Here is a 20,659-nt window from a genome sequence, read left to right on the forward strand (position 1 = left end):
CGTACAGACACAGACACACCCACATACATGTACAGACACACATGAACACACCCCCACACATGTACAGACACACATGAACACACCCACACACATGTACACGCACAGACACACATGAACACACCCACACACCTCCCCACACCCCACGCACGTGTTTTTGGGGGTGTCCGCGCGCACTCGGGACCCGCGGGGCGGGGCCTCAACGGGCGGGGCTGAACCAAACCACGCCCAACAATATGACGTCGATCGATGGGCGTGTCCGTTTGAGGCCACGCCCCACAACAACAACGTCACTCGATGGGCGCGGCTCTATCCGGACACGCCCCTTTATGGGCGGGGCCGGCCGCGCGCACCGGGCGGGGTTCCGGCGGCGCCGGCAGGGGGCGCGGGGCCTTGCGCAGCCGCAGTCGGTGCCGCTGCCGCCGCCGCCGCTGCCGCCGTCGTCCCGGGGCCGCCGGAGCGGCCGCACCGGGCGATGCGATGACAACGTCCACCCTGCAGGTATCGACCGCGGGCACCGGGAGGAAGACGGGGCTGGGGCTCCGGCCGTGCCGACACCGCCCTTCCTTCCCGCGGGGCCTGGGCACGGCCCGGCGGACAGGCCTCACCGGGCCCCGGCGCCGTGCCAGCCGGGGAAAGGCCTCACCCGGTCCCGGTGCAGAGCCCCGCTGAGGTCGCCGAGCCCTGCTAAGCCCCGGTGCCGGCGCGGTGGGAAGGGAGGTGGGCGAAGCGGAAGAGCCCCGGTGCGAGCGGGCCCGGCCCGGCCGCTGGCGCTGGGAGGGGCTCCGCCGGTGCCCGGTACTCACGGCGCTCCCCTCCTCGCAGAAAGCCATTGACCTGGTCACCAAAGCCACTGAGGAGGACAAGGCTAAGAACTACGAGGAGGCACTGCGGCTGTACCAGCACGCCGTGGAGTACTTCCTGCACGCCATCAAATGTGAGACCGGCCGGGGGGCTCGGGGGGCTCGGGGATCGGGGGGCTCCGGGTGACTCCTGCGGGTCCCTGCAGATGAGGCTCACAGCGACAAGGCCAAGGAGAGCATCCGAGCCAAGTGCATGCAGTACCTGGACCGGGCGGAGAAGCTGAAGGAGTACCTGCGGAGCAAGGACAGGCACGGCAAGAGGCCCGTCAGAGAGGCACAGAATGACAACAAGGGGTGCGTGGGGGACGAGGGGGGTGAGGGATCCCCTTGTCTGGCCGCGGAGCTGGCAGGACCCCCCCTTGCTACACCAGTGCTGGTCCTGCTCCTGAACCCTATTCTCTGTCCCCAGGAGTGACAGTGACAGCGAGGGTGAGAACCCCGAGAAGAAGAAGCTGCAGGAGCAGCTGATGGGTGAGAGGGGCTGTGGTGGGTCCGACCCTTTGGGGTTGAGGAGGGATTCACTGACAGCCCAGTCACGGGGCAGCTGTGGGGAGGGGGACAGGCTGTGGGACTGGGGCCCAGGGGTGCATTCCTGTGGCTTGGTCATCCCAAACAGCTGCTGTGCTGAGGGGAGGCAGGACTGGGCGTGTGGGTAGGGACTCTGGCTCTCACTGCTCTCTGTGCCCATCTTTGTGGGGCCATGTGAGCAGAGTCACACCTTCACAGGTGCCATCATGATGGAGAAGCCCAACGTGAGGTGGAGTGATGTGGCCGGGCTGGAGGGAGCCAAGGAAGCCCTGAAGGAGGCCGTGATTCTGCCCATCAAGTTCCCACACCTGTTCACAGGTGAGGCCATGGTAGTGGGAAGGGGCTGTGCAGGAGGTGACCCCTCCCTGGGTGATCCCAGCACGGATCTGGGTGCAGGGATGGGCAGGCCTGACCCCGGTCTCTGCCGCAGGGAAGCGCACGCCTTGGCGCGGGATCCTGCTCTTCGGGCCGCCTGGCACTGGGAAGTCCTACCTTGCCAAGGCTGTGGCCACTGAGGCCAACAACTCCACCTTCTTCTCTGTGTCATCCTCCGACCTGATGTCGAAGTGGCTGGGGGAGAGTGAGAAGTAAGTTGGCAGTAGGGAGACATGGCCAGAGCCTGGCTCGCAGCCGGCCAGGCTGGGGCAGGAGCCACCAGCATCAGTGAACCCCAGTAATGGGGCTGTCAAAGAAGAGCTGGGAGCTGGTGCCTTCAGAGTGGGACTCTGAGCAAAGCAAACCCTGGGCCTCTTTTCACTTGCAGCCTGTGCCTCTCCAGCTTTACAGACCTCTCAGTCCAACAGCAATTTTAAGCTGGGGTCTTCTAACACGTAACTGGATTCTGTTTCCTTGTCTCAATTAACTGCTCTCATGCTCCAGCTTGGGGCAGCTTTGTGACCTTTCAGAGTTGCAGCTCTTACTGAAAGGTTTCCCATCTGTCCACGCTCAGAGTTCATTTACAGCTCACTTACAGCAAACTTTGAGCAGGGCCTACTCCTGCAAAGCTGTGAGCAAGTCATAATTAAACTTAACTCTACACTATTAATTTCTGATACCCTATAATTAGACTTATTTTAATCCCCAGCAGGGTCCCAGGAGAGAGCACATCCCCTTGAGGGGCCCCACAGCCCCTGGTCTGGCACTTCCCTTGCTGCCAGTGTGGGGTTCCTTGGATGGGAGGCACATGGGGCTGCCATGGGGGTGCTGAGGAGGGTCTCTGAGAGGGGACCCCATCCCCTGCTTTGTCCCCAGACTGGTGAAGAACCTGTTTGAGCTGGCAAGGCAGCACAAGCCCTCCATCATCTTCATCGATGAGGTGGACTCACTGTGTGGCTCCCGCAATGAGAACGAGAGCGAGGCAGCCCGGCGCATCAAGACCGAGTTCCTGGTGCAGATGCAAGGTGGGTGGGGGCCCGTCCAGGGATGGGTGGGAGCAGGATGAGGCAGGCGGAACCTGGCGATTCAGAGAGCCCCTGGAGATTGCTCTGAGCCATCTGCTTGCAGGTGTGGGAAACAGCAGTGATGGGATCCTGGTGCTGGGTGCCACCAACATCCCCTGGGTGCTGGACTCGGCCATCAGGAGAAGGTGAGCCCCACATGCAGCCCCTTGTGCCAGCCCCCCCGGCAGGGCTGGAATTGGGGCTCACCCCTCGTGCTGCCAGGTTTGAGAAGAGGATCTACATCGCCTTGCCCGAGGAGGCGGCGCGGGCACAGATGTTCCGGCTGCACCTGGGGAACACCCCGCACTCCCTGACGGATGCCGACATCCAGGAGCTCGCCCGCAAGACCGATGGCTACTCGGGGGCCGACATCAGCATCATCGTGCGGGACGCCCTGATGCAGCCTGTGCGCAAGGTGCAGTCGGCCACGCACTTCAAGAAGGTGAGTGGGGGCTGCCACAGCCTGGGGTGGTCCTGGGAAGGGGTGGGCACTGTGGCTGCTGTCCCCCCATCCCGAGCTCTGTGCCATGTGCCACTGGCTCTGTGCAGGTCCGTGGCCCCTCCCGCACTATCCCTGGCGTCCTGGTGGATGATCTCCTGACGCCATGCTCGCCTGGTGACCCTGGGGCCACCGAGATGACCTGGATGGAGGTGCCCAGTGACAAGCTGATGGAGCCCATTGTCTGCATGGTGAGTGTCCCCTCCACAGCTTCAGCCTGGCCGCTTCACTCTTTGTTCTCTGTGGCTCCAGGGGGTGGACACAACCCCCCAGTCTACCCCCCTGGAGTCCTGAGCCCCCCCCAAAGGATGGGTGGGTGATAGGAAAGGGCCTTGGGTCTGCCAGGCAACACCCACCTGCAGTCAATGCTGCTGCCATGGGGGCAGAGGTGCCCCACTGCCGTGGGGGTCCCTATCCCACGCCCTACCCGGTCTGAGCCACGTGCCCACCCGCCTGTGTTACAGTCAGACATGCTGCGCTCGCTGGCCACCACCCGCCCCACTGTCAACGCCGAGGATCTCCTCAAAGTGAAGAAATTCACGGAGGACTTTGGACAGGAAGGTTGAGGGGGGCATGGGGGGTGTGGGGTTGGGGCAGCTGCAGGCCCCACTGTGCCTCCCTCCCCGGCCGTGCCAAACCGACTCATGTTTGCTCACTCCTGCCCCATTGCACTGCAGCACCCGGCAGGCGTGGGGACACGGCCCGGGGGGCTCACACTACGGGGGGGTGGGTCTGAGCATGGCCTGGGCGGCCGGGTCCCCCCCCCCAGCTGCACCCCACTCTTCTTCCTGCTCTTTTTTTATTTTTTAAATTAATGCTGCTTTGGGTTCTGTCTTGTTTATATGAAAATAAAAACAATCTGAGAGCTTCAGGCAATGCCTGGCCACTCCCCAAGGCTGTGCCCACATCAGGGGGCTCTGCCCAGCCCCCCACCCCCCGAAATGCAATGACCCAGGGCCAAGGCCTCTGCCTGTCCCAAGTGGGTGAGGGTTCCTCGTGCTCCCCCCATCCCAGACAGGGATTTGTGCCTACAGCAGGGGCTACTTGGATGAAGCAGCCAGCAGCTGATGACACCCACCAGTCCACACCCCATGTCCCCCTGTGCAGTTGCTGGGTTCCCCTCAGCCTTGCTGCACCCCAGCCCCATCCCGGTGCCTCCCTGTGCTGTGCCCAGCTGCTGCCCACGCTCTGACCATGAGCCCCAAACAAGCCCCAGATGGGAGGATACCCCCCTTTGCCCCTCCCCTGCACAGCCTTGGCAGCAGGTTGTTCCTAGACCCGCAAAGCAATTCCGGGTGCCCAGGGGAGTGTGGGCCGGACCCCCGGCTGCCTCCCTGTGCGCACAGTGGGCAGGAAGGGCTGGAGCCACGCTGAGGCCACAGGTCTGTATTGGCTGCAATAAAGCTGAGTGGGAGCCCCCAGAGCTGCACTGGTTCTTTCACCAGGGTCAGGGCAGCCGCGTGTGGGCAGTGGGGTCAGTCCAGCAGCTCCATCCAGCCCACATTGGTGAAGGTGCGGGTGTCCATGCGGTCGATGTAGAGGATCCCGTCCAGGTGATCCATCTCGTGCTGGATGATCCGGGCGGCCCAGCCCAACGCCTCCCAGCTCACTGGCTCCCCGAGCTCGTCCACGCCTGTGGCCGGGGTAGCGGTGGGTTGGGGGGAGAATTAAGGGGAAAAAAAGGGGTACCCGGATGAGAGTGGGAGGATCTGTGAGAGAATAGGGGACCTGTGTGTGGTGGGATTTGTGAGAGAGTGGTGGGATCCATATGGGAACAGGGAACCCATCAGCGAATTAAGGGACCCGTGTGAGAGTGGGGAGACCCGGGAGAGAATGGGGGACCCGCGTAAGAGAAGGCGACCGTGTTTAGGTGGGGCAGGTGCGCGGTCCCACCCGGGCCAGGGCGGGTCGGTCCGTACCGGAGACATGGACGGCCCAGTGCCGCGGGACGTAGGCGGAGAAGCCGTGGATGCTGGCGCAGCCCTCGGGGGCGGTGACGAGGCGGGTGTCGAGGACGCGGAGCGCGGGGTTGACGAGAACGCGGAGCGGGAAGGGCTCGATGCGGTGCGCCTGGCGCAGCGCCGGCGGGTACCGGGCGCAGCGGGCGGGCGGCAGCTCTGCGGCGAAGACCCTCAGGGGCACCCCGAGCTGCGGAGCGCTCAGCCCCAGGCACGGCCGGCCCCGCAGCCCGGCCGCCAGTGCCGCCGCCAGCCGCCGCAGCTCGGGGCCGCCCAGCTGCTCCGGGGACACGGCGGCGGCGGCGCCGCGCAGCACCGGGGCTCCCACCTGCACCGGCTCGGCGAACGGCGGCACGGGCGGGCCCAGCACCCGCCGCCGCAGCGCCCGCCAGTACGAGCGCTCCCGCCGGTCCCAGCCCGCCGCGTGTCCGCAGCCGCGGGCCGGGAGCACCGGGCGGGCCGGGAGCACCGGGGGCCCCGGGCGGGCCCGTCCCAGCGCCGCCGCCCGCCCCAGCGCCGCCGCCATGGCGCCCCGCGTGCGCGCGCACCGCGCCGGAACAGCGCCGCCTGGCGGCCCCGGGGGGCAGGGAACGGGCGGGGGCCCGGGGCGGGCGGACCGGGGCGGGGGCGGCGCCGCACGGGTCGCTCCTGCGGGGGGACACGGCCCGGCCACGCCGCAGCCCGGCTACCCCGTGCCCACCGAGTCACCCGGCAGCGCGGCGTCCCCGGAGGGACTCTCCAGGGGCTCGGTGGGCACGGCCGCGCGTTCCTCTTCCGTGTCCGGGGCGGTCTCCGGGGACGGCTCCTCCTCGCCCGGTGCCGGCGGAAGGAGGAAAGCCAGCGGCTCCCGGAGCGCGGCCACGTCGATGCGGCCCAGGCGGCCGAAACGCTGCAGTTGCGTGGGGGGGACACCTTGGGGATGGGGAGAGAGGGGTCAGGGGAGCAAGAGCAGGACACGGCCCACTAAATGCCAGGGGGAAGCCACAAGTGTCCTCCCCCCGCAATGAAAACCAAACCCTGAGATCTCACCCAGTGCCTGTGCAATCTGTGCTGGAGGGAAGAGCACCTGGAGGCAGCGGTTCAGGTAGGGCAGCAGGTCCTCCAGGAAAACTGTGCAAAATTGGGTAAAGAGCTCCTGCTCCCGCCCGCTGAAAGCAGCCTCCTCAGCACGGTGGAAGGCCAGGATGGTTTTGGTCACCTGGGGAGAGAGAGAGAGAGAGGCAAAGGTGTCACCTGATGACAACCACATGCCCAGGTGGGCAAAGAAGCCAATGGCACTTGGCTTGTACCAACAACACTGTGGCCACAGGCCCAGGGCACTGCCCATCTTCCTGTGCTGGGCATTGGTGAGGCCACACCTGGAATCCTGGGGTCAGTTCTGGGCCACTCTGAGATAGACATTGTGGGGCTGGAGCATGTCCAGGGAAGGGAATGGAGCTGGAGAAGGAGCTGAAGCACAAGGAGGAGCTGGGGGTGGGCTCAGCCTAGAGAAAAGGAGGCTCAGGGGGGACCTTCTTGCTCTCCACTACTCCCTGACAGAAGGGTGCAGCCAGGGTGGGGTCGGGCTCTGCTCCCAGGGAACAGGGACAGGACAAGAGGAAACAGCCTCAAGTTGTGCCAAGGGAAGTTTAAGTTGGATATTAGGAAAATTTCTTCATGGAAAGAGCTGTCCAGCCCTGGAGCAGGCTGCTCAGTGGAATCCCCAGCCCTGGAGAGATTTAACAGCTGGGTGGATGTGGCACTTGAGGACATGGTCAGTGGTGTCTCTGGCAGCACTGGGGGAACGGTTGGACTGGATGATCTCAGAGGCTTTCCCAACCCACTCAGAACAAACCCGCCCCATGTTCTCCCAGGACAAGTCCCAGCTCCATCCCCTGGACTCACCTCAGCAAGGGCACTGTCCAGGCAGGCAGTGACGTCCTGTGCCAGGGCGATGGGGCAGCAGAGCCGCAGGTCATTGAAGGCAACGAGGAGCCCATTGAGGAAGCAGGCAAGGGGTGGGAAGTCCAGCAGCACCATGGGGGGCTGCAGCGTCCCCGGCTGGGCCGTGGGCACCGGCACTCCTGCACCACCCCCCAGCACGGCTGGCGCTGAGATCAGCGTATAAGAATTCATCTCCTCCCGGAATTTCTCCACTGCCTCGTCCACCGCCTTCCTAAAGGCATCGGCGGCCACGCGCTGGAAGAGGGGGGCCAGCTGCCCACGGAAATCCACGCCCACCCTGCTGAAGGACAGCCCGAAGTACATGCACTGCCCCAGCAGCGAGTCCAGCCGGCCGCCCACCCCGCGGTCCAGGTCGCGCTGCAGCGTCCGCAGGAACTCGGAGACCTTCTGCAGCACCCAGCCGTGGAAGATGGCCCCCTCGCCGGGCGCTGCGCCCTCGGCCGGCACCAGCGGCTCCTCGTCTGAGAAGATGGCGCGGTACTGGGTGATGATGTCGAACAGGTGCACCCGGCAGGCCTCGATGGTCTTGGTGATGTGCACGTAGGGGTCGTGGTCGGGGATGGAGGCCTGGATGGAGCGCAGCCAGGCGTCCCGCGCCTGCAGGAACTTGACGCGCAGCTCGGCCTCGGTGAGCACGTCCATGCGGCGCAGGAAGCCGATGACGCGCAGGCAGGCGGGCAGCGGGATGTTGGTGCGGAGCTGCTGGATGAGCTGGTTCAGCATCAGCTGGGCGGACTGGCGCACCTCCTCCACGATGCCCTGTGGGAAAGCCTTTGGTCAGGGCCAGGCACGGGGCAGTGTGGGGTCCACATGGATCAGGGCGTTGGGTCAGCACAGAGGTCTCCTGAATCACGGGGCTGGGACAACGCGGGGTTCATCTCGGTAAGGGGTGAGGGACAGCGCAGGGCTCACCTGGATAACGGGGATGCTGCTGTGCTTCCTCTCCAGCCTGCGCACGTAGGCCGTGAGCTCCAGCGCCTCCTCATAGTAGCCATTACGGACGCAGGTGTCCATGAGCTGTGGGATCTCCAGGATCTCCAGGATCTCCGTGTGCCGGTTCAGGGTCAGGCTGTTCATGCGCCGGCTGCAGGCGATGGCCTCGGCATCGCGCATGAAGGTCCTGCGGCGGCGGCATGGGATCAGCAGGAGAGTCCTCCCTGCAGCGGGTGGATGCCGGGACCCTCCCACCCACACCGGCCGTGCCCCAGCCTCACTCCATCCCCGGCCCTTCCCGGCCCCGTTTCCAGCCGCGCCCCGCCCGCCGCTCCCAGTGCCCGGGGCCCGTCCCGCACCGGCAGGCGTTCTGCAGCGCGGGCAGCCGCTCCAGCAGGCTGCCGAGGCGGCTCTCGATGCCGCCGAAGCCGCGGCCGGCACGGCCGGTGCACTCGGCGGAGCGGATAAAGGCGCGGTAGTGCTCGAAGGCGAGGCGGCGCGTCTCGGCCCCGACCCGCGCCCGCTCCGCTGCCAACCGCGCCGGCTCCCGGCCCAGCTCCGCCAGCCCCAGCGCCGCCAGCTCCGACACATAAGCGGCGAGCTCGGCGCCGCCGGGCGCCGCCGGGCCGCGCAGCCAGGCCAGCAGCCGCGCCTCCTCCGCCGCCGCCGCCATCGCCGGGACCGCCGCGTCACCTCCGGACCCGCCGGTTCCGGGTCCGTCACTTCCGCTACCGCCGGTTCCGGTCCGGTCACTTCCGGCCCGGCGGCCCCGCGTGTGCGGCGCGGGCGATGCGGCCGCTCACGGAGGCGGAGACGCGGGCGGTGTTCGAGAAGCTCGGGAAATAGTGAGGGGCCGGGACATGGGGGATCGGGAGGGGGGGCCGGCGAGATGCCGGGGACCGGGCACGGGGACAGGACGGGGACCGGGAGGGATGGGTACCGGGGATCGGGCGGGACCGGGCATGGAGAAAAGATGGGCACCGGGTGGGCTGAACCGGCTGGACCCCGGGGAACGGGGAGACCGAGGGGATGATGGACACCGGGGATCGGGCGGGCGCCGGCACGGAGGGGGACCGGGAGGGCTGGGCCCGGGGGAACCGGAGCAGAGGAGCCGCGGCAGCAGGGACCGGGGCCGGGCCGGGCTCACGGGGTCCATCCCCGCAGCATCGGGGAGAACATCCAGCTGCTGGTGGACCGGCCCGATGGCACCTACTGCTTCCGCCTGCACCGGGACCGCGTCTACTACCTGAGGTGAGGGGCCGGGCGGGGCGGGGACCGGGTCAGCCCCGCGGGGTGCGGGCCCGGCCGCCGCCCAGCACTGCCCTGCCCGCAGTGAGAAGCTGCTGAAGCTGGCGGCCAGCGTCCCCCGGGAGAGCCTGGTGGCCCCGGGCACCTGCTTTGGGAAGTTCACCAAGTCCCAGAAGTTCCGGCTCAGCGTCACGGCCCTGGACTTCCTCGCACCCTATGCCAAGGTGGGTCACAGCCCCCGAGCCAGCCCCGGCCCTGGCCCCCGGCCCCTCACAGCTCTGCCCCTCTCTTGCAGTACAAGGTGTGGGTGAAGCCGGGCTCGGAGCAGTCCTTCCTCTACGGCAACCACGTGCTGAAGTCGGGGCTGGGCCGCATCACGGAGAGCACGGCGCAGTACCAGGGCGTCGTGGTGTATTCCATGGCCGACGTCCCGCTGGTGAGTGCCCGGCCCCGGCCAGGGCTGCGCGGGGGTATGAGGTGGGCGACCTCCCTGACCTCCTCTTCATCCCCCAGGGCTTTGGGGTGGCCGCCAAGTCCACACAGGAGTGCCGGAAGGTCGACCCCTTGGCCATCGTGGTGTTCCACCAAGCCGACGTCGGGGAGTACGTGCGGAACGAGGACACACTGACATAAGGGACCCTCGGGGAGCCCAAGGGACCCTCAGGCCCTGTGAGTGTTCCGGGGTGGAACGGACCTTGTCCTGCACTGCGGCTGTGGGAAGCCCACCCAGAGTGGGATGGAGATGGGGGGAGCTGCTAGCACAGAGCCCTTGGGGGCTGCTGCCAGCACAGGAAGAGGGGCCCTGGCCCCAGCCCTGTCATATAAAGCCTGTTCCTTTTTTCAGTGCCTCTTGTCTGGTGTGGGGGCCCAAGGGGAACCAGTCCTCACCCCTCCTGTGGGGAATGTGACACACTGGGGTGTGCTTGGGGGGATTGATGAGGTCAGGGGGAGCCTCAGAGTCTGAGGATGAGCTTCAGGAAGGGAGAGAGGGAGGAAGAGGCCAGCAGCTTCTAGGCTCACAGAGGCTGGATGGCAGCAGCAGGGAGCAGTCGCTCCCTGGACTCTGCCACGGGTTCCTTTATTGGGAGTCTGGTAGAAAAGGCCCATTAAGACACTAAAAATGGGTAGGGATGTGACAAACCGACACAGCGCTCAGGTGACAGTGTGGCCTTTGACTTCTCTCAGGTTGATGTCAAGGCTAGAGATGAGGCAGGAGCAGGGGGATCTCTCCAACTTCCTCCTGGAAGCAGAATCCAGCCTTTCCTCCCACTGTGGTGGGACAGAGTGGCAGCCAGGGCCCCTGGCTCTGCAGGGGGGTCCCTGCCCTGTTCTAGCACTTCTGGCTGCCCGAGGTTTGCGCGTGGAAAAGGCTCTTGAGGAAGTAGAGCTGCAGCACCCCGGAGAGGACAATGACACAGCTCTGGGCCATCGACCACCAGTTGACGTAGTTGTAGTTGGACTCCAGGAGGAAGGAGTCGGCCCCTTTCCGCATCCGGGCAAAGTTGTAGAAGCGCCACATGTGGAAGGTGTGGATCTGCAGCCTCTGGATGCTCACCTGCAGGAGAGGCAGAGCTGCACTCAGAGCTGCCCGTGGGGCTCAGTGCTGAATTCAGCTGCAGCTCAGCCTGAGCAAACGCCCTGCTCAGTGTCCTGGGCAGGACCTGCCTGTCCCTGCTGTGCTGGGGCACCCTCTGGCCTCCCTGACCCTCACCCCGATCGCCTCCAGGGTGTCATTCAGCTCCTTCCTCTCTGCTGGCTGCTTGTGTTCCATGTTGAAGTCCTCGTAGTACACACCAAAGTTGAGATACACCTGCATGAGGCCGAAGTGGTTTTGCTGGTTGTCCAGGCAGAGCTGGTAGAAACCTGCAGAGGGAAGGGACGGGGGTTGTTGGTCCCTGGGTGGAAGGGCACCAGGCAGACACATCCCCAGTGCTCAACCCTCATCCTCCCCACCCAGGAGCAATCAGCGCTCTGGGAAGCCCTGGCTGGGCAGGCTCAGAGCTGCTGCAGGGGCCGGGGGGACCTGTGTCCTTGGTGAGGAAGTTGATCTGTCCTCGCACATCCTGGGACGCTCCAAGCTGGAAGCCATTGGGATCATTTGCTGTGACCAGGATGTTCCTGCTGTTGCCAATCCCCGTCGCCCGCTGGACCTGGAGGCAGGGAACATCCGAGGGGAATTTGTGGGTCACTGGTGTGTCAGGGATGGAGCTGTGCCAAGCCCTGAGAACGTGTTCCTGTGGGCCTGCTCTGCCAAGCACAGAGCCGGGGGGAAGCTGCCACTACCAGGCACAGCCATACCCTGGCTCTCCTTCAGCCAGCCCAGTGTAAACAGCAGCTGAAGGGGCTGGAGTTTCCCTGTGGGAAGGGGACAGAGCTCAGGAACATGCTGTGCCAGGACCTTTGACTGTGCCCCAGCCTCTGGGCAGGCAGTGAAGGGCAGAGCTTCCAAGAGTGCTGGAGCTCCAAGCACCACTTCATGGGTTTAAACGAGGCAGTTTTAAAAAATGCATGGGATTGATGATGGATATGGATGAGGTTGGTTATATCAGGAAGAAATTGTTCCCTGTGAGGGTGCTGAGGCCCTGGCACAGGGTGCCCAGAGGAGCTGTGGCTGCCCCATTCCTGGAAGTGTCGAAGGCCAGGTTGGACAGGGGTTGGAGCAGTCTAGGACAGTGGAAGGTGTCCCTGCCCATGGCAGGGGGTGGAAGGAAATGATCTTTAAGATCCCTCCAACCCAAACCATTCCATAATAACTGCTTTAAAAAAGGCACAGTCCCTGAGATGAAGTGCACCACAGGACCAGCATGGATGGATCCAGCACAGCCATTCCCTGGCTGTGTCAGCGGCTTCCCAGGCCACGTCCCCAGCGCTCACCTCGTAGCTGAAGAAGAAGTTGCCGCCCTGGTGCGAGAACTGCCAGAAACACTCCACGGTGCCGGCAGGGATGACGATGGCGAAGTCGTAGCGATCGGCGCCGCGGAACAGCGGCTCCTGGCTGGAGCCGCTCAGGGGCTCTGTCCTGGGGCAGCCAGCGGGGCCCAGCAGTGCCAGGAGCAGCAGCAGCAGCATCCTCCTGCTTCCCTGGGCTCGGGCACTCGCTCCCCACGCAGGGCAGCGCGGGACGAGGCGCAGGGAGGGGTAATCATTAACTGCTCCGCAGCGCTGGGGCTGTGCCAGCACAGCAGCCACGGCTCAAGGTGATCCTGGAGCTGGAGCTCTGGCACCCTGTGCTGCCACGGCAAGAGCCTGGCATGGAGAACAGGACACAGCTCCTTCCAGTGGGGCACCACCAACTGGCATTGCCTCCCACTGGCCATTAGTGGCCCACATCTCTTACCTGGGTACTCCTGCTGCCCCGGGCTCTCCAGGGAAGGGATTTACAGAAGGGGAGGGAAATGCATGACCACAGCCAGGGGACAGGGGACACTCAGTGTAGCACCTGCAGCTGAAGGACAGAGGGGGAAGCAGCTGTTCCCAGACAAGACTTCTCCCAGCCCTGGCTTTGCTGGAAGACAGCCAAGAGAAACTTAGAAACTAAGTTTAGAAAGTGCCCCTGTATCCCCCCCCCGACCTTTTTCCACAGGAATCTAATCCAGAAACTCCTGCTTCTCATTTACACCAGCATGTCACACCATGAGGGCAGTGCTGCTCCTGACCCAACACCCCCAGAGGAGAAGGGAGAGCCCCACATGCCTGGAGCATTTCCACTCACGAGGTAGAAATTCACACTTTTACAAGTCTTGATATTAAACAAGAAAGGAATTTTATTTTACAAATGACTGTTCCAGCTTTGGCACTTGAAGGCAGGAACACATGGCACCCTTGGAGCTCATACACAGCAAGGATATTACCAGGAAAAGTGCAAGGAAAACATGACCAAAGTCAGGCAGAACTGGAACTTTTCACATGGAAACAACAAGCAGTTCCAAGTACCGAAATGCAAAATAATTTTCATTTGTAAAGACTCAGAGCTGAAAGGGAGGAATTTCCCCTCATCGATTAGTCATTTATAAAGCAGAAATAAATGGGGGGGGGGGGGGGGGAAATTCCAAGTAGATCCTGTTGCCTGGCTCTTTTCCCTGCAGAAGCTCTGGGACTCAAGTGCTGCCTCTCTTCCACAAGAGAGTGATGGCAAACAGATGAAACAAATGATTCAGAGAACAGACAACCAAAACAAAAAAAATAGTCACCTATGAGATCATCCTGCTGATCACATCTGAGCAGAGCAAACAGCTGGGACTCATTCCAGAGGCTGCAGTGGTCAAGTGGACAAGGAAATCTCAATCCAGGTGGTTCTAAGTGCATGTTGAGAGGCTGCACAGCCCCTGCCCCCTGCAGCACATTGATCTTTGCAAATACAGCTGGAGCACAAGGCTCCTGGGTTCCTGTCAGTCATGGTTTTGGCATCAGAGGGGCTTCCCACACTGGCACAGATGGCGCTCTGGTCCAGCTTCCAAAAAATAAAACAAGGAGGGTTTTGCATGGAAGGTCCCAGCTTCACAGCATTCCCAGTTTCTTCATGGTCCGCCAGCGATCCTTGATCATCACCGATGTGCGGTTCTGGAAGGGGTACTTCAGGCAAATGGCTTTCCACCTCCCTTCTCCATACTTCTTCACCCCTTCCTTGATCCACTCGCTCTCTTGTATGGTCCATTTCTGCAAAGAGCAAGGAAGCAGCTTCAGGGAAGAGCTGCATGGCAGAGAACCTGCTGCCAACTCCTTCCTGGCGTGTTCCTTCCCTCATCACCCGTGCCAGGAACGGCAGGGAAGGCAGACAGGTCCTGGCAGCTGCACACACACCACTCCAGCATTGCATATGTGGTGCAGTAGCTGCCTTCCTATGGGTCAGGAGGAGAGTTCCTGGTGGCACCAACGTGGGAGCGGTTCCTGGGTAACAGCTGCCAGATACGTGTCCCTCACCTGGAACAAGACACTGAACCTCTCCAGCATGAGGGCAGTTTGGCAAACCTGGCTCTGAGCCATTGAGGCAAAGGGAGCTGAGGCACATTCCCAGTGTCCTGCAGGCAGGACAGGCACAGCTCCAGCCTGTTTAACCACGGAGATGATACGGACACTGCCCCACTGCAGGCCCTGCTGGAAGCACCTAAGGCTCCACATACCTGTTTCTTGGAGCTGAAGTTCCTGGTGACGCTGTTGTTTTTCTCAAGTGATGCTGGAAAATAAGGGAGAAGGTTACATTTTCCATCATTTGGGAAGTACAGACCTCCTTAAGAGGCTGCCTTGGGCTGAACTGCTGAGCTGCGCAGTCAGAACACCCTGTGACAGGCAATACACCCCAATTCTTTTATCCCAGCCTTTCCACAGGATTTCTGGTTTCAAAATTCAGTCACCCAGACAGCAGCAAGACCCCTGTGAGTGACCCCCATGCCAGGATTAGCACAGGTAATCCCTGCCGGGGACTCTCCATACCTGCATTTGCAAAGAGCTCATCCTCATCACTCCAACTGTCCTTCTCCTCCGTGCCACAGGAGCTGTTCCACTTTCCTTGGAAGGACCTGAAATTAGGTGAGGGTTTAGTTTGGCTACTGGCTCAGAAGAAAGTTTTTTGGGGAGGAGGTGCAGGGCCACCAAGCAAGCAGAGCCAGCCTCTGGACACTGTACTTCTCAAGATGTGGGAAGCAAGAGTTTAACCTGTTCCACAGGATGCTCCTACAGCCTCTGGCCAGTGATGCTGAAGGTGGGAGAAGTGTGGAAAAACATGTGTTACCTGTACTGGAATCACCTGCCAGGACCAGCTGCAGCACCTCGCTACCAGCAGGACCTGGATCATTTTCTCCTCTCCATTAAACCATAATTAATTTTAAAGCCAAATGTATGGACAAGAGAGGCTTTCTGTGCCCACTTCCACGTGGGCTGGCAGGCAAGGTCAACACTCATCTTGGGACACAGGGCAAGGGTTTGGTGCTCAGGCTACCAACAGCAGCAAGACAAGACTGGGGGCAGAGCAGACAATACCACACGAGAGGGGCTCCATACTTGTCACTCTGGGCAGATAAGGGCTCATCAGGCAATTTCTGAGCAGGTTTGGAAGCAGAAGAGACCACGTGCTCCTGGGAAGAGTCGGGGCTCTCACTCGACTTGCTGGACGAGCCGTCCAACTCCACGATCAGATTGCTTATGCTGAACAAGTTTTTGATGTTTTGGGGTATTTCAGGAGGGTGTGAGGTCTCAGAATCTTGATTCTCCGCTTCTCTGCGTCTCTTGGTTCTGTGGGATACAGAAGGAGACAGTTGCTTGGGGGAAGGCAAGTCTGTTTCATCCAGTTTGGTGAAAAGTGTGTCCGAGTCCCCGGAGTTCGACAGGATCTTGAAAGCTTCTCTCAGAACAGAAATCCCACACGAGGTTACAGCTCCGGGGGGCTGCCTATAAAATAAACACAACCAAGCGGGTTGTAGAGAGACCACCAAGGGAGCTCTGTGCTGCCCCGAAATCCAGCCTTTCCCTCCACTGGCACCCCCAGCTCCTGGCCCTACAACAGTGCAGATCTATGGACGAGGGCATTCCCAACCCTCCAGTGCTCCCTCCTAAACGGTGCAGTGCCCCAGGAAGCCGGTATGGAGAACACACGTTCATGCTCCACTGCTTCCTGCTATTCCCAACGCTGCTCCACGAGAGCAGCCACTGCCCCCCTGCCTGGTCACAACAGCACTTCTTGTCTCAGCAACTGAGCCAAACCACCTCAACAGCTTTCCCAGGATCCAGAGTCCTGCACCAACACCTTTGGGCTGGCTGGGGCAGGCATTTGGGGAATTAGGAGCTGCCTGGACACAAGGAATTACCCCATGGAAGAGAACTTGCGGCCACACTGCATCCACAGTCTAGAGCCAGATTCCTCTGCCCACCTTTGTGATTCCCTGTTGGACACTCCTGGGAGTTCTGGTGTTGCTGCTGCTGGTTCTTTAGCTATTTCCATAGGCTCTGGAATACCGTTCAGGAGATCAGATGCTGCTGTTAAATGTTCAGGAGTTGCTGCTGGGTCAATAACTATTTCCATAGGTTCCAGAGTTGCTGCAGGGTCACTGGCTTCTTCCATAATCTCTGGAGCTGCTGTGGGACCAGCTGCCCTATCTGCAGGGCTAGCAGCTCCCTCCACGTCTTCTGCTGCTCCTGCAGGCTCTGGAGCTCTGGCTGGGTCCTTCACCCTTCCTGAGACCTCTGGAGCTCTGGCTGGACCTTCTGCCTTTCCAGAGGCCTCTGGAGCTCTGGCTGGACCTTCTGCCCTTCCGGAGGCCTCTGGAGCTGCTGCCTGGTCATTCAGCCCATCTGTAAACTCGGGAGTCTCCAGTGAGGGTTTTGCTTTGTCAGTGTGTTCTGAATTCAAAGTCTTTTTCAGTAACTTGGAGAGAGAAAAAGCACAGCACCGTTACAGAGATGATTCCTTGCGCTCCCATTCCATTTTATCCCTCCCAAAAGCATTTCACAGATCGAAAAACATGTTTGGCCATATAAACCTCTTAGGAATGGACCAAATTTAGTGTTCCAGGTTTAACCTGCTGTTAATCAGGCGCCTGATCCCCGGAGCAGCGAGGTGGACACGCACCGTCAGCAGTGCTGGCTCCGAGTCGTCCACGTAGCCTTTCAGGAACTCAAAGATGCTCTGCTGGAAGTCCTCGTAGGAGAAGTTTTTGATCTTTGGATGAGAGGGATTCTTCTCCCGGATGACAGCCAGCCACTCGTTCCTCTTCTTCTAGAAGAGGGATTCATAGGATCAGGTAAGAACACTCTGGGCAGGGACAAGGGAATCAGTGACAACCACAACAAGGATGTGGGCAAGGACTGGGCCTTTCCTGTTTGGCATTCTCCAGGCACAACCAGTTTGCACTGAGATGAGACTGGGAAAAGGCCAGAGGAACAGGAGGGCAACCAAGGAGCAGCAGAACCACCTTATTTCAGGAATTCTCCTTGCCTTCAGTGCTCAAGCATCCTACTGCCTGCAGACACAGGAATGGGAACTCCTGCTGTCCCCAGAACCTGCTCTGAAGGTGAGCTGGAGGCTCATCAAGGGATAAATGGTGATGCCTGGAAGGCCCATGAAGGTGTGTGACAGAGGGGGCTCCAAGGTGACAATCCAAACATGCAACACTGAGGGACCAGCACTCCAGAAAGACTGTTTCCATTCTGGCCTCCTCACCCCAACACCCCCCAGGACACACAAGCCCCCACTTCATTCCAGCACGGACTCACTTGGTTTTTGGGCTCCTTCCCCATGTGCTTCTTGACGATATCAGAAGCTTTATCAAACTCCTTGTTTCTGATGCAAACAATAACAGCCTGCAGAGGAAAACAGGGACAGTTTGAAGCAGGGAACAGCTCAGTGCCAACTTTCACACAGACCAACTCCTACATCACCGCAGGTAGGAGTTTGCAGATAATGAGGGAATCACATGCACATGAGGCAGCTCCCACCATCACCCACACGAGACCTTTCCAAGGCAAAGGCTGCACAATATATTTACTGAGAAAGAAAAAGCTCTTACAGCTTCCTTCACCATTTTCTGCACAGCATCCATCGTCTTGTCCGCCACAGAGAACTCCTCACGGATGAAGTCCAGGACAAGCATGGCCGACTCAAGTGGGGTCAGCTCTGACTCCTTTTCGAAGGTGCAATCTATAAGAATTGGCATCCATACTTTGGGGGGGGGGTCACGGCGCTTCCCTACGGAGAGCTGGTTATTTACCTGCACAGGTGGCAGCCATCCACCCACACAGGTTCACCACAAATTCCACAGCTGCTGAGGCACTGCTAAGTATCTGAACTGCAATTCCTGCCCCCCAACAGCCATGGGAAGTTCTGGGAGCAGCACTCGAGAACTTCCCAGGTGCCCAGCCCTGACCCACGGGAGCACTTTGGCAGCTCCGAGGCTAAGCAGGAGTCACCAGGCTGATGTGTTTGTCCAGCAGGCCAGCCCCGGCACACCACGGATGCTGCTCTTGGCCCCCCAGTGAGACAGATACGAACAGCCACCCCTCACCCGCAGGGAGACCCGCACAGCCCGGCAGCCTCCGCCCTGAGCCCTGCTCTGTGCGGGGACAAAGCTCCGGGAGCTGCAGGGACACGCACACAGGACGGGGGGAGCAGGGAGCGGCTGCAAGCAGCACCGGAGCTCCCGAAAGCTCGCAGAACGGGCCGGGCACCTACCGAGATTCTCACCCTCCTCGACCCGCGACAGCAGCTGCATTATCCGGAGCATCTGGGCCATCTCCGGCTCCCTGTCCAGGGGCCGCACCAGCAGCGCTGTGGGACAAACGGCTCGTCAGGGCGGTGCAGCGCGGTCCGGACACCTCGGGGCCCCGCCGTTGCCCGGCCCGGCCGCGCGCACCCTGCATAATGTCGCGGAACTGGCGGAAGTCACGGTTGCGCCCGGAGCGATAGGCCTCGATGGCCCGATGGAAGTAGAACTGCAGGACCCAGCCGTTCACGGTCTTCTCAGGGAGCGCTGCCATCCCGGCCCAGTCGGGGTCGGGGTCCGGGTCCGGGTCCCGCTCTTGCCGCGCCGCCCGCCGCGTCGCCATCCCGCCGAGATCCAGCGCGCCGGAAGTGACGACACCAACACAGCGCCCCGAGCCCCTCGGCGCGGCCTTACCAAGAGGGAGCCTCGCCTACAACTCCCGGCGTGCACCGCGCCGACCCCGCCGGGAAGGACCGGTCGCCCTCTGGCGGACGGGCCGGGGAAGCGTCGGTGCCGGCGGGGGCACAGCCGAGTCCCCGCGGGCTCGGGAACGGGCGCCGCCCATCCCATGGCACCGACAGCAGGAAAACGCCCACCTGTAAGCGCTGAGACCCCCGAGCGAGTGTCTCACCTGTGTTAAACTCGTATCACCCAAAGCTGGCGGGGGTTTGCCTTTATTCTGGCCTCCCAAACAACCCCCACAGTCCTGTTCTCTGTACCTCAGCCACCTGCCGATCCCCCTCACCACGAGCAGCAAAGCAGGTCCCCCGGGCAGGATTTTGGGCATAGATTGTCCCACAGTCACTCAGAGTTGGGGTAATGAATTAGAAGTCCTGCCTGCCCAGTGATCCTGCTGACTAATTCCCAAGCAGAGCTGGTGCCCGGAGGCGAAGGCACTGGCAAGCAGATCCTCGGGATCATGGGGTGGTTCTCTGCCACTCTGGGGTGTCCTGCTTGGACACGTGTCTCCTCGGCCCGGGGAACATCCCTAACACTGTCCTGGAGGCTCTCTCACCTGAGGTGGAAAAGCACGTGAAAATTCCTCTGGCATGAGGTGATCCGGGATCCTCCCTTCCCTCTGCCCCAGGCCAGGGGAGGAGGAAACACACATGGGAAAAATCCGTGTGTCAGATGGAAAACAGAAAAACTGGGAGGGATTTTTATTGGCAAACGAAGATAAAAATAATCTGTGCAAGGCAGAAGCATCACTTGGCGCGGGGAGACTGCCCTGGGGAGCAGGGTGGGAGCGGGACACGGCACAGCCGCGCTTGGAATGTCATGGAGGGTGCTCGGAAGGATGCGAGGAGCGATACCGACAGCTGCTTCCTGGGCTGAGGGGAGGTGACTGAGTGCCATGCTCTGGGTCAAATGCTTTTCCACGTGGAATATTCATGGGCATAGTGGCTTTGCTCTTTCTCTGTCACAAGATGCAGGAGGAGGTGCCAGGGTGGGACCCCGGAATTTCAGCACTGTCCCCCCAATCCAGGGAGAGGCCAACCAGCCTCATGCTTACAGCCCTTCAGACACTGCCTTTGCTCTCCTGACCAGGAAATTCCGTGTTGGTCAGGGAGCTCGGTAACTTCTGCCCCTGTGATCCACACGGCTCCAACCAGATGTGCCAGCCACTTCAGCAGATCCTGTTGGCCCTGTACAAGTTTCAGGATTTTGAGTAATTTCATTCATTTTTGCACAAAGATCAGGAAAGAGAGTCCTGAAGTCCTCTCCCAAGGGAAGCAAAGAGGGATTCCTCTCTGAGACACTAGGATAAAGCCACTCGAGGGCCACCTGCCTTCTCCAAGCCAGGTTTCACTTGGGAAAAGCTTCCCTAGCCTCCTGTTTCTGCCTCCTGTCTGCGTCTCTCTGGGCTGCCATCTCCTCCTCCAATGCCTTCCTGGTGAAGGTGTCAACCCTTTGGATGTTCGGGAGATCACGTCCCACCCTATCAGATGGATTTGCTTCCTGTGAGATCCACAAGGTCTCTGCAGTTCCTGGGAGGGTGTGGACAGGTTGGTGACGTGACAGATGTCACGAAAGCAGTGATCCCCCCAGCAGAGCCAGG

The 20,659-nt window shown here is 61.3% G+C and overlaps 6 protein-coding genes across 10 annotated transcripts; 2 read left to right on the plus strand and 4 right to left on the minus strand.

The window, feature by feature from the left end:
* The first annotated feature begins 368 nt into the window (after window positions 1-368).
* On the plus strand, window positions 369-4,197 carry VPS4A (vacuolar protein sorting 4 homolog A). The gene is made up of 11 exons (XM_082289839.1): window positions 369-498; window positions 823-934; window positions 1,007-1,154; window positions 1,270-1,331; window positions 1,587-1,706; window positions 1,819-1,975; window positions 2,640-2,788; window positions 2,892-2,973; window positions 3,050-3,269; window positions 3,377-3,517; window positions 3,791-4,197. Exons 1-11 carry the CDS (start codon window positions 478-480, stop codon window positions 3,890-3,892), a joined length of 1,314 nt encoding a protein of 437 aa, XP_082145965.1. The 5' UTR covers window positions 369-477; the 3' UTR covers window positions 3,893-4,197.
* Window positions 4,198-4,779: 582 nt separating this feature from the next.
* On the minus strand, window positions 4,780-5,812 carry PDF (peptide deformylase, mitochondrial). The gene is made up of 2 exons (XM_082289840.1): window positions 5,246-5,812; window positions 4,780-4,959 (listed from the first exon to the last, which is right to left on the minus strand). The coding sequence occupies exons 1-2, from the start codon at window positions 5,808-5,810 to the stop codon at window positions 4,802-4,804; spliced, it is 723 nt and encodes a 240-aa protein (XP_082145966.1). The 5' UTR covers window positions 5,811-5,812; the 3' UTR covers window positions 4,780-4,801.
* Window positions 5,813-5,819: 7 nt separating this feature from the next.
* COG8 (component of oligomeric golgi complex 8) lies at window positions 5,820-8,834 on the minus strand (the record flags this gene model as incomplete). The annotated part of the gene is made up of 5 exons (XM_082289838.1): window positions 5,820-6,196; window positions 6,314-6,482; window positions 7,169-7,987; window positions 8,141-8,348; window positions 8,521-8,834. 5 exons carry the CDS (start codon window positions 8,832-8,834, stop codon window positions 5,970-5,972), a joined length of 1,737 nt encoding a protein of 578 aa, XP_082145964.1. The 3' UTR covers window positions 5,820-5,969.
* A 65-nt stretch (window positions 8,835-8,899) lies between these two features.
* Window positions 8,900-10,252, plus strand: NIP7 (nucleolar pre-rRNA processing protein NIP7). Its single transcript, XM_082290275.1, has 5 exons — window positions 8,900-9,006; window positions 9,326-9,412; window positions 9,495-9,633; window positions 9,705-9,845; window positions 9,923-10,252. The coding sequence occupies exons 1-5, from the start codon at window positions 8,951-8,953 to the stop codon at window positions 10,040-10,042; spliced, it is 543 nt and encodes a 180-aa protein (XP_082146401.1). The 5' UTR covers window positions 8,900-8,950; the 3' UTR covers window positions 10,043-10,252.
* A 270-nt stretch (window positions 10,253-10,522) lies between these two features.
* TMED6 (transmembrane p24 trafficking protein 6) lies at window positions 10,523-12,852 on the minus strand. Of its 2 annotated transcripts, XM_082290001.1 has the most exons (5): window positions 12,747-12,852; window positions 12,284-12,655; window positions 11,433-11,559; window positions 11,121-11,272; window positions 10,523-10,964 (listed from the first exon to the last, which is right to left on the minus strand). In XM_082290001.1, exons 2-5 carry the CDS (start codon window positions 12,476-12,478, stop codon window positions 10,740-10,742), a joined length of 699 nt encoding a protein of 232 aa, XP_082146127.1. In that variant the 5' UTR covers window positions 12,479-12,655; window positions 12,747-12,852; the 3' UTR covers window positions 10,523-10,739. The 2 variants fall into 2 exon arrangements, with proteins under 2 accessions (XP_082146127.1, XP_082146128.1); XM_082290002.1 differs by having other exon boundaries at window positions 12,284-12,764.
* A 303-nt stretch (window positions 12,853-13,155) lies between these two features.
* Window positions 13,156-18,946, minus strand: TERF2 (telomeric repeat binding factor 2). 4 transcript variants are annotated; one of them, XM_082289868.1, is made up of 10 exons: window positions 18,751-18,946; window positions 18,570-18,665; window positions 17,908-18,038; window positions 17,615-17,701; window positions 16,971-17,117; window positions 16,273-16,766; window positions 15,407-15,793; window positions 14,840-14,925; window positions 14,530-14,582; window positions 13,156-14,065 (listed from the first exon to the last, which is right to left on the minus strand). In XM_082289868.1, exons 1-10 carry the CDS (start codon window positions 18,941-18,943, stop codon window positions 13,907-13,909), a joined length of 1,833 nt encoding a protein of 610 aa, XP_082145994.1. In that variant the 5' UTR covers window positions 18,944-18,946; the 3' UTR covers window positions 13,156-13,906. The 4 variants fall into 4 exon arrangements, with proteins under 4 accessions (XP_082145994.1, XP_082145993.1, XP_082145995.1 ...); XM_082289867.1 differs by having other exon boundaries at window positions 16,971-17,114; window positions 17,908-18,086; XM_082289869.1 differs by having other exon boundaries at window positions 15,407-15,637; window positions 17,908-18,086.
* Window positions 18,947-20,659: the final 1,713 nt, after the last annotated feature.

The sequence above is a fragment of the Coloeus monedula genome (assembly GCF_965178545.1).
Source record: "Coloeus monedula genome assembly, chromosome: 13".
NCBI lineage: Eukaryota > Metazoa > Chordata > Aves > Passeriformes > Corvidae > Coloeus > Coloeus monedula.

Bases quoted from the DNA above. Each gene is read 5' to 3' on its own strand.
- NIP7 (XM_082290275.1), top strand. From the start codon at position 8,951: ATGCGGCCGCTCACGGAGGCGGAGACGCGGGCGGTGTTCGAGAAGCTC. The intron at 9,007-9,325 runs GTGAGGGGCCGG...CCATCCCCGCAG, and splicing joins TTCGAGAAGCTCGGGAAATA to CATCGGGGAGAACATCCAGC. The intron at 9,413-9,494 runs GTGAGGGGCCGG...CCCTGCCCGCAG, and splicing joins GACCGCGTCTACTACCTGAG to TGAGAAGCTGCTGAAGCTGG.
- VPS4A (XM_082289839.1), top strand. From the start codon at position 478: ATGACAACGTCCACCCTGCAG. The intron at 935-1,006 runs GTGAGACCGGCC...GGGTCCCTGCAG, and splicing joins CTTCCTGCACGCCATCAAAT to ATGAGGCTCACAGCGACAAG. The intron at 3,270-3,376 runs GTGAGTGGGGGC...GGCTCTGTGCAG, and splicing joins CGGCCACGCACTTCAAGAAG to GTCCGTGGCCCCTCCCGCAC.
- TERF2 (XM_082289866.1), bottom strand. From the start codon at position 18,943: ATGGCGACGCGGCGGGCGGCGCGGCAAGAGCGGGACCCGGACCCGGAC. The intron at 18,087-18,569 runs GTAGGTGCCCGG...AGCTCTCCGTAG, and splicing joins CGAGGAGGGTGAGAATCTCG to GGAAGCGCCGTGACCCCCCC. The intron at 14,583-14,839 runs GTATGGAGAGTC...CTTATTTTCCAG, and splicing joins TGAGCTCTTTGCAAATGCAG to CATCACTTGAGAAAAACAAC.
- TMED6 (XM_082290001.1), bottom strand. From the start codon at position 12,478: ATGCTGCTGCTGCTGCTCCTGGCACTGCTGGGCCCCGCTGGCTGCCCC. The intron at 11,273-11,432 runs GTCCCCCCGGCC...TTCCCTCTGCAG, and splicing joins CTTCCTCACCAAGGACACAG to GTTTCTACCAGCTCTGCCTG. The intron at 10,965-11,120 runs GTGAGGGTCAGG...CCTCTCCTGCAG, and splicing joins ACACCCTGGAGGCGATCGGG to GTGAGCATCCAGAGGCTGCA.
- PDF (XM_082289840.1), bottom strand. From the start codon at position 5,810: ATGGCGGCGGCGCTGGGGCGGGCGGCGGCGCTGGGACGGGCCCGCCCG. The intron at 4,960-5,245 runs GTACGGACCGAC...CCCCGGCCACAG, and splicing joins CTGGGCCGTCCATGTCTCCG to GCGTGGACGAGCTCGGGGAG.